The 15,549-nt window shown below is 36.6% G+C and overlaps 2 protein-coding genes across 3 annotated transcripts in view; both read left to right on the top strand.

Moving 5' to 3' along the window:
* PTPRR (protein tyrosine phosphatase receptor type R) overlaps positions 1-1,461 on the top strand; it is a 63,894-nt gene extending 62,433 nt beyond the window's left edge. For both annotated transcript variants that reach the window (XM_053461997.1, XM_053461998.1), the window contains one exon: positions 233-1,461. In XM_053461997.1, the coding sequence (XP_053317972.1) occupies positions 233-326 (94 nt within the window). In that variant the 3' untranslated portion in view covers positions 327-1,461. The remainder of the gene's footprint in view (positions 1-232) is intronic.
* Positions 1,462-1,986: 525 nt separating this feature from the next.
* PTPRB (protein tyrosine phosphatase receptor type B) overlaps positions 1,987-15,549 on the top strand; it is a 47,192-nt gene continuing 33,629 nt past the window's right edge. Inside the window, exons 1-3 of the mRNA XM_053462401.1 lie at positions 1,987-2,068; positions 5,964-6,359; positions 9,575-9,789. Coding sequence (XP_053318376.1) covers positions 2,014-2,068; positions 5,964-6,359; positions 9,575-9,789 — 666 coding nt within the window. The 5' untranslated portion in view covers positions 1,987-2,013. The remainder of the gene's footprint in view (positions 2,069-5,963; positions 6,360-9,574; positions 9,790-15,549) is intronic.

The raw sequence follows: 15,549 nt of genomic DNA, 5'->3' as shown, positions 1-15,549 counted from the left end.
GCAGTTATTGGCAATTTACCTCTGTATACGTCAAAAATGATTATATAAAATTTGATAGATTTGTTTTGCAATTAAACAATAGTTGATAACCAGAGTAGGACGGATTCAAAGCAGATATTTGTTTAGATGTCAGTGACATCCCTAACATATATAGGCCATTACTAGATCTACTTGAGAACTTTCTTACGTATTTAATTTTCACAAAGTGATTATTGCCTTTTTCTTAAAACAGGGGAGGAATGGTCCAAACGAGTGAGCAATATCAGTTTGTGCACCATGCCCTCAGCCTTTATGAAAGCCGACTGTCCACACAAAGCGTCCAGTGAGGAACCGACGACAAATAAAATTGGTCTCTTTTTAAGGTAATTCGATTACCAACCAGCAGTTTCATGAAGGAGTGAAGAAGACTGCTAGGAAGGATGTATGAAGACAACCTGTTTTAAGCTTGATGGAGAGCCCAGCTCAACAGGGAGGACAATATTATGTCATTGAATGTAACTGAGCTGTAAGCTTCTGCACAGAAGAAGAGGTTCTTCTTTGGTATACAGTAGTTGTATATGGGTTTTACTTATGTATCCCGAAAGGGGATGTATTTCTCAAATAGAATTATTTATCACCAAGAATGTATGTAATACTGAAACAGTCTAACAGTGGATTTATAAAGATTATTCAGTGTATTAAAAACATGTTTGCAAACTGTGTCTCGTAAATGGACTGTCAGCTGTCACTCTGTACCTGTCAAGTGCTATTACGGTCTATGTGGTGATCCGATTCCCTAACCACATCAGATATTTGCTGCTAGTGTTGCAAGTGGTAGTTCTTATTTGGTTTATAAGAAGAAGAAAAAAAGAACATTTTTTTTAAGACGTTTAAACAAGCGGTCAATATTTTGTATGAAAATGTGGTCTTGCTCTATAACCAATTTGTGATTTTATTTTTTGTAGAAATATCTAAGTAGCTACAAAGCACAAAGCCCTTTAATTTGTGGAAATGCATCTCTACTATATACTATATGGTGTAATACTTCCTTTTTTTCCAGATCTAAATACAGTGTATTTGTACATTCTGTGTTATCATATATGTTTATAGCATATACTCAAAAAAAGGAGAAAAAAACAAACAAAAAAACTTATTGTCTTTTACTAAAGATTAATTTATGACTTTGTGTACTTGACCTCTTTAAATGTCCTAGTGGCAGGGAGCTCTCGAAATGATTATAGAAAAATGTTTACCTGCCATAGGATAGGTTTACTTATATATATATATGTATAGAGCATATATCAGATAGGATAACCAGATTTGCTGCTATGAGTTTGTGTTGCATTCCTTTGTAGGATCTTGATGTCCAGTGAATTGGTCTTTTATTGGCAAAAAAATGTTATATGTACAAAGGGATTATTGAATTTCTCATGTAAACCTGTTGATATGTATTGCCAATAAAGTACACTTGATTAAAAATGATTCTACCCCCTATTACTGCTGTCATGATGCTGTGTCTGTGGGCTTTATAATGCAGATTGCGTCTATAGAATGTGTAATGCATACATTAATGAAAATTTATCATTTTAGACCAAATTGAACTTGATCCTGTTATGGTCCCTTCTCTACCAAGTTCACATGATGGTAACCAAATATGCACGGATAAGTAACTCATTTTTTTGCTCGCATCCCTCCGTTACTTCGTTACCCAGCTGCAGATGTTTACTGTGCGAGAACGGTAGGTCGCCTGTGAGGAAGGCCAGGTGGCTGCACCGTGACTCGGTGCAGTCTGCCTCACGCTGCCCGGGGGACGTGCCGGTGGCGGGTCCCGGACACACACACACACAGCAGAAAATATGAAATCAATGCTGAAGACTCGTGCTGCGCGGAGTAAAGTCTCCCCAAACAATTGAATAGAAGGAAGTGCTCGTCACTGACTTTTTCCCTCCGTGAAGGCGCATTTCCTTCCTAGCCTTAGCTCCTCTTATCTAGCTTGCCGGAGAGAAGCAATGGCTTGCTGCAGCTAGGTGGGAAATGGGTGCGTTTATACGGGCGCTGCTGGCGGGCTGCCTCCTCTGGGGAATCACAGGTAAGTGTATGGACGGGTTCCGGGGACCGCTCCCGCGTGGACGGGGTGACTGGGATGACGGGGGACGTGAGGACACACACTGCAGTCTCACACCGACATCTGTACCGGACTGCAATCATATCATTCACTCCCCGGAAGACAGGCTGCCGCCACAGCTGGACCCTTACACATGCACACATTACCTATATGTATATGTTACATGTGCCATGCACACATTACCTATACACACATGTTACATGTACAGTGCATACGTTACCTATACACATATGTTACATGTACCATGCACACATTACCTATATGTTACATGTACCATGCACACATTATATGTATATGTTACATGTACTGTGCATACATTACCTATACCCATATTTTTAATGTATGATGTACACACTACCTATACCCATATATTCAATATATTACATATACAATGCACACATTACCTAAACTGATATGTTACATGTATTGTGCACACATTACCTAAACTGATATGTTACATGTACTTGTGAGGCTGGGACTCAATGTGATGATAACATGCTGTTTACAAATTCATATGATCCCCAAATCCATAATGCAGACTTGCGAATAGCTATTGGGGTGCAGATACCTGTTGGCAGTATCACCCCATTGTCAGTGTCAGGCGGTGCGGAGTTACAGGTGTTTACAGATGTTGAGTCCTATTTATTATTTGCACCTGAGTGTATTCTTGGTTGTCCTCAAAGATCAGTCCTACAGGTGATGTGGGGGCAGGTTCGGGGGCCTTGCATGTAAAGGTAAAGTCGTGTCACAGGCCAGACATTCCCTGGGTGTCACTCTGAACAAACAGTATGTGTGACATTTATTATTACAAAACATTCTCGGATGTTTAGAAAAAAAATAGCCAGAATGCCAGTCACTAAATTATTTTGGAAGTCATATAACCAACAATTTTTGAAACACTGATTTATAGTCTGGATTACATATAATATAAAACAGAATATTCCAAATGATTGTTCACATGTTTTCATTGAATACATTCTTTTTTTCTTTTATTGGTTTTAGAGGTTTATAATTCTCAAAATTTCTTTTTAATCCACAACATGCTGCTAATTCACATTAAACATATGTTTAAAAAATATATTAGGTCTCTCTGGACATAAAGTTGGTGGTTTTCAAAATGTACTGGTTTCAGTTACAGTGACATCACTAAATATATACTGCTTTATGCTTTACTATTCTTATATTGCACCATATTAAACATATATATATATATATATATATATATATATATATAATCATATTAAATAGAAGAAGTTGTGAAGTCAATGTATTTATTATACATAGTCTCTACCTACTTGGCAGTAACATTTACCTTTGGAGGTAACTTGGAGTAACATGGGTTATATTTGTTATACTATATTTGAATTATATTATAATTTTAATGGTAAAATTGTCAGAAATATATTCACTGTTTACCAATTCAAACTACCCAATGTTTTCTTTGCTAGATGCATGAAGTTTGTTGCTCCATGTACATTGTTTGCTGAAATGTTGGACCGTTAACACCATGGATGTCATATTGTTTGTAATCACCGCTCTGAGACTCTCTCATATACAGCAATAGAATACGGACGTTCTATAAGAATACAAAATGGACGACCATCTTAGATTTCAAAATATGCTTCACAAAAAACACAACTAGGTCATATTCTCCCCAAAACAAAATTCATTATTGATCTGCATCTCTTTTTTTAATTTCAAAGTACAAGGTACCGTTATTAAACTACGTGGGATAAACTTATCTTTGACAATTGTTTCCAGCCCAAGAAAGATGCATGTCAGATATCTCTTCCACTTCAGCATTATTTCTGAAAATATGGCATAAAATCACCCTGCCAACTCTGCATCCTTTCTAAAAGATACCATTACAATGGATTCAAATATCACGTTTTATTTCCTAAAATACACAAATTACATAATATTCAGAGATGTCGTTTTGGTGTACCAATGTGAAGCATGACTTCACTTTACCAGGAAATGGTTGTCAGTCGGGGCAGATAGTGAACTGAGAGTTTGCCTCTCTCTTTACAATGGGTTATCAATGAAAAGTGTGCCATGTTCCACTTTCTATGCACCAAATAACTCCTAAAAATAATAGATTACATAATGCATCATACGGTGTATTATATATATTTATATATTATGTGCATATACATATATAATACTCAGTCTAAAATTGAACGTAAACAGACAAATCAGTTCAAAGTTTTCATGTAGTATTGCTGTGTGAGTTCTGTCCACAATTTCTGTCACAAAATTTAAGCTGCATAGTCGTATAGACTGCATGCACCTGTGCAATATGTATTTTATTGTATATTCTGTCAGGTAGCCAATATAGAGGAACGTTAGCAAAACATTTATGTATATATATATATATATATATATATATATATACACACATACTGTATAAAGATATATATTTATATATATATCAGATATAAGGGTAAAAATGCTTTCGTTTTCAGATCCGATTTGTTAGCACAACTTCATTAAAATGAAGTTCCATAGTATTTGTAATATGAATTGTGAATATTAAATTTACAGTGTTTATTGAATGATTTCCCACATTTACCCCATTAAATGGCTACATTGCCCTAGCTATGCTCTTCAGATTTCATATTACCATTACAGACAACAACAGTGCCATTGCTGTCATACGGTCTATAATATGGCACTGAGGTAAAATTTGATCTGTGCTACATGACTACTACTACTGCCATTTTGCACATGAATGCAAAGGTCAAATTATATTGAACTGTTTTTCTAAAGTCTCTATGTTGGCTACCTGGCAAAAGAGAAAATTCAGTCTACACAACTACACTGTTTTGTGACAACACACATCCACGTGTGTGCATACAACTCTCACATCACTGCCACAAGAAAACTTGAAATTTCTATGCCTGTTTGCTTTCAATTTTAGATTGAGTATATATATATATATATATATATATATTAGGGCTGCAACAACTAATCGATAATGAAAATCATTGCCAACGAATTTCCTTATCGGTTAGTTGAATCGATTTTATCAATTATAGGATGAGGGTTTTTTTCAGAGCAAATGCTCTAAAAAATACCCCTCATTTTATAATCCGACCTCAAATAGAGGTTGGATAATAACACTAAGATCCAGATCCCCCACAGCGCTGCAAGGGACCCGGATCCTTCTCTCTGACAGCTGGTGGGGGGGAAGAGTGAAGATTTCATAGATGACAAAGGAAGGGATTCTTTACAGTAAGGACAATAAAGGTATGGAATTCACTGCCAAGGGAGGTGGTGTTATCAAATACATTAGATGCCTTCAAAAGGGGTCTGGATGTATTTTAAGAAAGGCATGAGATACATATAATAGAATAAAATTCATATTTTAGAGCTGATGGCAGAATTCGGAGTAGCTTAATTAGGGTTTTTTGCCCTCTTTTTGATCAAGAGTATGAAGGTTAGGTAGAAGGGTTGAACTTGATGGACTTTTTTCAACCTTATTTACTATGTAACTATGTAACATGTCTATCCCAACTGCTGCACAATGTTGGGTTATTAGGTTAATATACAGTATTATTCTCCAACTTTTAACCTTGTTATCTGATTCTTGTATAATCCTCATTGGTATTTTAAGAACAGTCAAAATACTGTACCTCAGGTGTCTTTGGGGGTATCGTATGAACTCAACAAGCGCATTTATCAATATTACAAAAGTCTGGTTTTACAAGCTAATTAATGGTGTCAGCTACTCCACATGTACAGAATAGCAAAGTTTGTCTAAACTAATTACACTTGATGTTTTAATAAAATGCATTTAATAATTGTCTGTTACACATTGTTTTATCTTTAGCTGGCATGATTCTCTTTTCTTTTGTAGAGAGTTTTTTGATCTTCCATGACCAGAAAAATCTGTGTCTTATTGGCGGTAAGGTGGTCAGTGTTGGAAAATGCAATTCTACTCATCGGAGCCAGCAATGGAAGTGGATGGACAATGGAAAGCTACTAAACTTTAAGTCAAGCTTGTGTCTTGGCATGTCCAATTCTTCAGCTTCTCATTTTCGACCAGCAGTTTTGGTGGATTGCAGTTGGGCTCCAAGGTGGACTTGTCACAGAGCTGATCGCGTTCTTGAAGTGTCAGAAACCTTGCTCTTCCTAAGAAAACAAGGCCAAAGAGTTGTTGTTAAGAAGGGAAGAAAATATCCAAACACCTGGATGAGGATTGAAGTGGATGAAAACGGAACTGAACTTTATAAAAACATATGTCTAGATGAGGGTGAGTTACTTGCCTATTTTCACAGTTATACATCAGGACGATTGAGCTTCTTTTTTATTTGTAAGCCTACATTAATAAATTGAGGGATAATTATATAATTCTAATAAAGTATATTTTTTGCCACTGACATCTACCTGTTAATACTGAATGGAACATAGAGTGTTTGGACAAGATTTCTTATTGAACTTGTGAAAGTTCAGTCTGATAATATCACAGCACATGTTAATTTTTCTGTAGATGAGCACTGTTTTCTGTTATTTCACACTTGAGATTACAGACAGTGATTTACTTCCAGACAGATCAATAAGTCCTATATTATTGGGAGTAGAAGAATAGGAAAGACAGGCATAAGATGATCTTTACTTGTTTTCCACCAATAGAAACTATATGAATATGGCATTTTGTAAAGATTTTCTGCTTTCCAAATATGTATTTAGTAGTATAATCAGAGTTATCACATATAGAACTTTATTATAAGGATATTTTCAATTTAAGTCATAGCACATATGCCTCCTAAAAATAACACTGGATAAACTAGATGCTTAGTTGAAACTACTGCAGAGCTGCTTCTGAATGGCAAATTGTTGGCAAACTAACGCTAAACTAATTTACATGGGCTTGGAAATTAATCTTTTCAGATTGAGAAATACATACAATTTACCATATTTATCGTGGATAAGGTAATATTTTAAAGGGAACCCATTTCATCTTACTTTACCACATGGATTTTAGGCACCCTACCTATTGACCATAAAGTGAGGTGCTCCTCCCCTTTCTTTGTATTTCAGTGAGAGCTGTTCTCATCAATGTTCCATCTAACTTTGTTAACAGATTAAAATAAGCAATAGTTATCAATATATTAGAAAGGATGGTCTGGTTAGGAAGTGGGTGCTTTGGCCCAACACAGTTCTTAGCTCATGATCTGAGAAGAGTCTGCTCTCGTACTAAGCCATGTTTACTATTTTAGTTTTACTTATGCAGCTGGCAAGTATGTGTTGACTTGCGTGTGGCGCTTGTCAGACCACTGTCAGCTCACTAGTCTCTATAAGATCACCTTCTCCATATATCTTGGGAGCAGCCATATCTTTCGGGTATATTAGTAGCACCTCAAAGGAAATGTCTATTAAATAATTACATTGAAATGCAACTTCTAGGTAGTTTTGATACTTAAATTTAGTTAAGCTAAAAACAATGAAGATGACACTTCCCTTTAATTTTGTACATTAAAATCACTGGCCCAATGAATCTAGTTTTCTAAACTACACCCATCTACACTATTTGTCTTACAAGTGTCAGGAGCTATTATATCTTACTACCTTGTAGTAAGGCTCAGATCAATAGTTGAAGCGGAATATAAAGCATTTTCTCCAAAGAAAAGTTTTTTTGGACTAACATACACCATACCTCCCAACATTTCAAATGGCCAAAGAGGGACCCTAACATTTACATACGCTGCTGAGTTTTGACACAGCCTACTAGCATGTAATCCACATTGGCTCTTCAAGTTCAGTAAACTAGCCCATAACCTGTGGTCAGTAGTTACCAGTACTTTTGACATAAAAATCGACAAATATCACAAATAGAGAAATATCACTGCTCACTTTACCAATGCATCGATTCACTTGTAGCTTGCACATGATGTTTAATGCTCCAATTCAGCATCGAAGTCAATTTCCTCTGGCTCATTTCTGTAATATTATTTCAGAAATATCTGAAAAGGGCATTTAGAATGGAATGCAAATGAGATTCTAATCTATCTGCCTATTTTGACCTGACTTCTCTGTTACCTTCATTTTCCACACAGCTTATTGACTATTTTGTCACCAGGTGATCGTTTATTTCAAATCATGTTTATATAGATATATATCCAATTTATTCTATAAACCCTCAAAATGAAAGGTATTCTTTTAAGTATGTTTGCTGCATATAACACTTTTGCAACTAAAAGCAGCATTATCTCATGACCTTTCCATAAATATATTTAATCAAGGAAATTTTGATCCCAATTATAAATGCTTAACTCAGTTTGCTGCTACCGAAACTGAAAGGGCATCTTAAAAACTTATGAATTTCTGTTTATTTTATTTTTTTATTAAACTTTTAGAGGAAAAAATATTGACTACATAGAGTATTTGATATTTTGTCTAAGTGGAACAGCACCTTTAACTTAACATTATCAAACAAAGCAGATTTGCAATTTATTAATAATACAGCAAATTAGAGCTGCAGAAGAATGAATATAAAATCCTTATAATTAACAAACACATTGTTGGGCAGGTAGAGAACACATGCTTCAGTAGTAGGGTGGGAGCCCCATCTAATTTAGATCAAAAAGCACTGCAGAATCCTTGGTGCCCCCTCCCATTTCTTCAATTTTAGATTTAGCTCTTAAGTTTTCACACAACTTATTTTGTAAATATTTTGCCTTATCTGATTTATCTGAGCGGAAGAATACTGTCATATGCCCATGTATACCAAACGTTCTGAGCTCTGTATTTTGAGATTTTGGTCCCAGTAGAGAGACCTGCCTCTAGCAAAGTGTTGCGGAGGCTGCCACCAATTCACCTCTGTCTCACAAGGAAGAATACTGCCTGTCGTCCCTATGATTCCGTCACCCATGGTGCTTGGTGCAAAGAACAGCTATAGACGTGGGCAAACTTATTAACGTGTTTTGGGCAAACTTATTTACATGTTTCACTTATGTCCACAGAGCACATCTTAGATACAATGTTGATTTTAACTCTATTAGTGGTCTTCCCATACAAGCCCATTTAGCGAATTATAGTAAGGAAAGTGAACACTGGGATAGTTTGTGGTTCAAAAAAGGATTTGGGACTAATTCCTAAATGCTCTGTACTAGTTGCTTTATGATATTGTAAGCTTGTATGAGCAGGGCTCTCCTCACCTGCTGTTTCTGTAAGTCTAATTGTTATGTTATATTCACACTGATATGGCCTGTTTACCCATTGTACAGCGCTACAGTATATGATGCCACTGTATAAAACAATAAATAGTATTAATAATGCTAAACACCGCTACCTCATCCAGAGAATTAACACACTGACCTATAGCCCCAGTAACGAGCTCTGATTTGGGGCGTTCCTTATGGAGTATGATAATATATATCCATTTTTTAGATCTGAAGTTAAAAACTGTTTGATTTTTCCATCTAGTGTGGTCAGGGTTGGTACAAATTGCAACTCTCTTTTGTCCAGATCCAGAACAGACTACCATAACAATGACATCAAGAAATGCATTATCTGTCACCCTTGATCCACGGGTGCTGAAAACCAGTAGTCCTGAGATGAGCACTACACAACTTACCAGGCACACTGGCACAGCAAGTCCAAATGATACAGAAAACCTATCCACAACTACAGAAGTCATGATGCCTACGACAACACAGCTCTACGTCAATTCGATCGAAGAGGTAGGTTTTCATCTTACTACAAAATGATTCATGCAAATTTTATTTTTTTCAATGTTTAGGTGCAATAAGTATCATACACTTTTACAAATTAACATAACATCTTTGTAAACATTTCATGAAAATGGTTGAAGTATGGAATAATATATAAACATTTGGGGAGCTGTTATTTAAATATGTAAATTGCTTGGGTTTTTCTGGCCTACACTGCTCAACAAACAAAATGTTGTCATTTATCGTAGACAAATCTTTAGCTTGCTATTAAGGTGCTGCCATCATTGTGCCGATACGGTAGAACAAATACAATTGAAACTACTTTAGAGTTTTAAGTGGTTGAGCCTACTAACAAAACTGGTATATTGCTCACGTAACATACATTTTTTTTTTGGCATCAAGGCAAGTACAGAATTCACACTAGCCAGACCAAACATGACCTTAAGGCTGAGGTTTAACTATAGCCTCACTTGCCTCTACCTAAACCCCAGCCTATTATCTGCAATTATTAATAACTCCCCAACAAAATTCTGCTCATATTCACACTTCAAGCCATCCTACAAAGCCATATAAATGCTTCTCGTTTTACCCTACGAAGAAGACATCCATCTTTTACCTAGAAATACCTGGAGTTTAAATCTGACCTTGTGTCTGAGGTAATTAATGGTACCTTCATAGATACAAGTCAAAATCATGATCATAGCACATTGACTCATTTTGAAATTTCAGTTTCTGAACAAACTGGATTTTATGAAAAATTGAAATATGACTATTCTTAATCCAGATATAATGCTTTTACAGCAAAATTGCATAACTAGCAGCGTACATCTTGCATATTATTATTGTTGATTATTATTTCATTATTTGATGCTATATAACTATTGTCCCCATATAGTTTATAGTACATTACCACCAATACTCAGTATAGTGATTAGTCACTACCCCATGTAAACGCATAGCCCTTCATAGCCTGATACAGGCTGATCCGAACAGTAATTGTATACACCAATAGACACATGAAGGATTAAAGTTGACAGAGCAATCACTTTAAATAAGTTATCAAGACCCTGCATAAGTCTTGTTCTATCTTGGCGGGCTGTTATAATTTACATTTTACTGTCTTCTCAAAATTTGGCTTTCATAACCCCCAATATTGCTGGTGGGCAAAATGGCAGGGAGGGCACTACTGGTCCTAAAAGTGGGCTGGGTGTGTGGCATGGTCACCGGCAACAGCACACGTTGCTTTTGCACCCGCCTGGGCCGATATCAAAAGATCTCCTCGCTGGACAGTGTGGCAGCTACCTAGGACAGTGGGACAGTGCCTGAAATCAAGAATGCCCCATAAAATAGGACAGTTGGGGCGGTATAGGCTTTCACAAGTAATAGCACGTTATCTACAAGCTTCCTGAATATTGTGGTATTGTGCTCATTCACACAACAAGAATACAGTCTAAGGCACTGTTAGTTACTACTACCCACATAATATTGGAATCAACATCAAAATGTGTGTGATCCTTGACCTCAAGGGCTAGGTAACAATATAACAAAGGTTTTTTTTTTGTGTATGAATACTGAGAGCCATCCAAACCTTTGGCAAGAATGTTTTTTTGGCTTTATATGTTTAAGGAACAATCAACGTTTATTCTATTTAAAGTATATTCCACAATCCCCCCCCCCCCCAAAAAAAGTATTTTGACGTCATCTGAAAAATTAAATTAAAAAAATGCGTCGTATGCATCAGTATTGGAAAAGTTCCCAAAACAAATCACGGTAAATTAAAATTCCATAACGTCATTATTAAAGGAATATATTTTCAATGTACACATTATAAGCTAAGATAAAAGTATTAGAATTCAAAAATAATAGACATATAATTTTACTCACAAAAAAAAATAGGTTACGCTTTATTCTTTTTTTAAGTTTACAATTGAGCATTTCAAAAAATATATATGTTTAGCTTATCCGCCAACATTCAGCTGCGAGTAAACCTACAGATTGTGCTTTCAAAGCAGCACAGACAAAGGTTGTTCAAAGCCCATTTCCTCCTGATAAAGAGGGAGTGAAGTTGGTATTTAAAAAAAAATGTCAGGAAACCTTGGGAAAGTGTCTGCAGCTAAAGACCCTGGAGCCTGCTATTAGACACATATCCGGGCACTCCCTAAACTCACTTCCGCAGCCTGTACAGTAAAATTATTCTGCACAGGAAGACATATTAACTACTGGAGTACCTGCTGGAGGAATTTTATTGCAGGTCATATAGCACACTTGTTTTATACAAAAATTACAATCTTTATTGAGTTTGGAAACAGAACAAGCCATATCAAATTCACTTCACTAAGAAAGCTTAAACATCAATTATTTCCCAAGATTCTAAAGCTCCTGTTGTTTTAGACAATGTTGTAGATTAAAGAGTCTGTAAAACATGTCATGGATCAAGTTGAGGAGACCCTCATGGAATAATCTCATCTATTGGACAAATAGCCTAAACTTTTTCCATTACTGTTTTCAAAGTTCATTTTGCAATTGTATCTTATTTTTGTCATAATGACATCATGCTGTGACCATAAGAGTGCTTCATCACAGTGCTAGGCAGCCACCTAGTTTGGCTATATGGTTGGGCTGGCCACAATGGCAGCTGTAGGGGTTACGATAAATTTCTAGTAGTTAGATCGACAGCATAAGACGCTGGGGCACAAAAAACTTTATTGTATGCATTTGGGATCTGCTAATTGAGGATTAGTTAAATAAAATGTTAGAATCAGTAACAACATGCAAGATTACTGTGCATGGGCATCCACAGTTGTTAGTATGGGCTAATATTGCCAATATAGAAGCTATAAATATTTCAGCGATACTATATTCTGGGTCAGTGTATTTATTTAGTAACAGCCTGTGCAAGATCATTGTGTTATTGTAATTCCACAACTTTCCCAGGAATATAATTATACCATTCCAACCTTTTTTTTCCCATGGATCTCATTCTGGTGCTACAACCTTTTCTTCAGCATTTCCTTTGTGGCCTTTACTCCCAAGGCACTGCTTTGTTCTACCTCTACACTTCCTTTCTTTCTACCTAATGCAGTATTTTGGATTTCACCCCTGAGCATCTCTGCCCTGCTTATAAACATCTAGTTCCAGTCTCAAAATTCCACTGGAAACTAACAAATACTAAACTCCTGTTTGCTGCATCCTCCGTTGCCACACATAACAAACAAGAGCCTCTGCAAACAGTCCTACCATCAGCCCCTTACTTCAAGTCTATTATGGTGATATCCCTTGTGATATCCTGCCTGGATTATTGCAACTACATACTAATTGGTTTCCGGCTCTACACCTCTTACCGCTCCAATCCATCCTCATAACTGCAGCAAGATTAATCTTTCTCTGTCACCTTTTCCTCTGTGCCAATCGTTCTACTGGCTCCCGATAGCATTCAGAGTCAAATTCAAATTTCTGAACCTGACCTACAGAGCTCTTAATAACTGTGCACCACATACATATATATATCTAACCTCCTATCCAAATACATCCTTAACTGCTGTCTTCGTTCCTCTCCTAACCTTGGTTTCTTGTCTACCATCAGTACCTTTTCTCCCTCATATGCAAATTTTAAAAGCTCTCTGAATAACTACCTCTTTTAAGAAGTATACAACCTTTCCTCATAACACTATAAGCCAGCATTCTGTCTAAGATCTGAGTTGAACACCCAACAACCTAGACAGCTCATCAACCAGCTGATCCTCTTTCAAGCAGTCCTCTCCTATTGTCTCAACTGACTGTAAGCTTGTAAGAGCAGGGCCCTATTCCCCTTTTGTACCAGTTTGTTATTTTATTTACCGAATCTTATCTCTTTGAATCATACCTTCATCTTCTCCTTCTCAGGCATCTGTTCCCATCCACCACCACTCTGTTGGTGTGACTGGACTTAATTCTGGGGCCTCCTCTCTTCTCTATATAAACCTCCTCTCTGGGACAAGTAATCTCTTCCTTTGGATTCCAGTACCACCTACATGCTGACACCATGCTTATTCACCTTTCCTCCCCTGACCTCTCACTCTCACTTCTAACGCATCCTAAATGGCATACCTGAACCTTAATATCTCCAAGCACTGAGCCTCTGGTTATTCCCCATCTCCACAATTCCTGATAACGCTATTACTGTCTACCCAATAAGCCAAATTAATTGCCTTGGTGTCTCTCCAAATTAATTGCCTTGGAGTTTCTTCACTCCTCATATTCAGATATTCACCAAATCTTTACACCGGAGACTACGAAAATACTAAGCTATTCCCTTGTAATAGCCATTAAATAGTATCTACCAATTTTCTTCCCCTTTCATCACTCCAATCCATCACTTCTGTAATTTTATCACATTGCTCATCTGCTGGCCCATTATGCCAGTTTCTCCATTTGCTCCTTGTTCCTTGCAGTAAACTGTAGGACTATTCTAAAAAAAGCTCTTTTGATATACTTTATGAATTAACATTAACTTCTCCCTGGTGAGAAAGCATAGATCTTTCCATGTGGTCTGTAGATATTTCCCTTTGACGTCCTTCACTCTCAGTCTTGATAAGTTTTGTGTTAACTGTGTAATGCTGATGTAACATTTGGATTATCCCTGTAGCAGATGTATCTATTGTGTGTATAATGTGCACACAATCTATTGTAGTAATGTGGTTACAGGGACAGAGATGTGTGTTGCCATAGTCCACCACTACTTTAGAGCACCCCAGTTGGCTTACTATATTGTATAATCCAATACCACATTGGCAAACCCACTTTCTCTTTATTCTTACATAGCCTAATGGAAGCATTAGCCAACATGCTTTGTTAGGCAGTTTCTAGAATTGGTAAATTGTGTTTATTCATTTATTGTAAATAAAACAGACATCCTCACAGCCATTCAAATATACTTTTTAAGAGCTTCTCCATAAAGAACAAGCTGATGTTTTTTGTCCAATACATATGTGTGAAATATTTATGAAGTATGCAACATTACTTGTGTAAAATGCCTATATAAGGTTCTTCTATGTATTTGCACACTCATAAGTCTGCATAATGGGACCAATTTATTCAGTATAAAATACACATAGCAGACTTACAGTGCTAAGCATGTTGGTGTGTTTGTGTATAACAGTGTGTACAGGGTATTGGTTGTCTTTTAAAGACTTTGATAGTACAGTGGGTTAAAAATTAGGCTGTAGGCATAGCTATGTCATTGAAAATCCATGAATAGTAATAGTAATGATGTACCATCAATTGCTGTAAAGAAGGGAAGATCTGGTTTAGAATCACACATGCTAATGTATCAGTGTCATCGCTGATCAGGTGTTGCCAGCAGCAAGTCAATATTATTAGGTATGTTGTAATTTGTTTGCGGTAATACAGAAAATGAAGATGCCTATTGTTGAAAGTTGTTACTGGACATTGAAATAACTGGAATATAAGATTGAAAGCATTTTTGTGTGGAATAGCTGTGTACTTATGTTGTGGTGTAAATGCACTGGGTTTTGCAACATTTCTCAGAGGAATAATATAAAAAGATCTGATTTTCAGCTTTCACAAACCAAAATGAACGGGTGAAAGAGTCAGACCTTTTGGGTGAGGCAGCTTGTGTGAAGTTATAATGGCCAAACATTTTATGAAAAGAAAACAAAAAGGGCCAAAAATAGCCTCGGGAAACAAGCCTGAGAGAGAAAACGAGGAGATAGGAGGAAGGAAAGCAGGGTGGGGGAGAGGAAAGTTGGAGGGAGAAAGAAACAAGATTTT

The sequence above is a fragment of the Spea bombifrons genome, chromosome 4 (genome assembly GCF_027358695.1).
Source record: "Spea bombifrons isolate aSpeBom1 chromosome 4, aSpeBom1.2.pri, whole genome shotgun sequence".
Classification (NCBI taxonomy): Eukaryota; Metazoa; Chordata; class Amphibia; order Anura; family Pelobatidae; genus Spea; species Spea bombifrons.
Note: the sequence above shows the minus strand (reverse complement) of the source record. Positions and strands in the feature narration are given on the sequence as shown.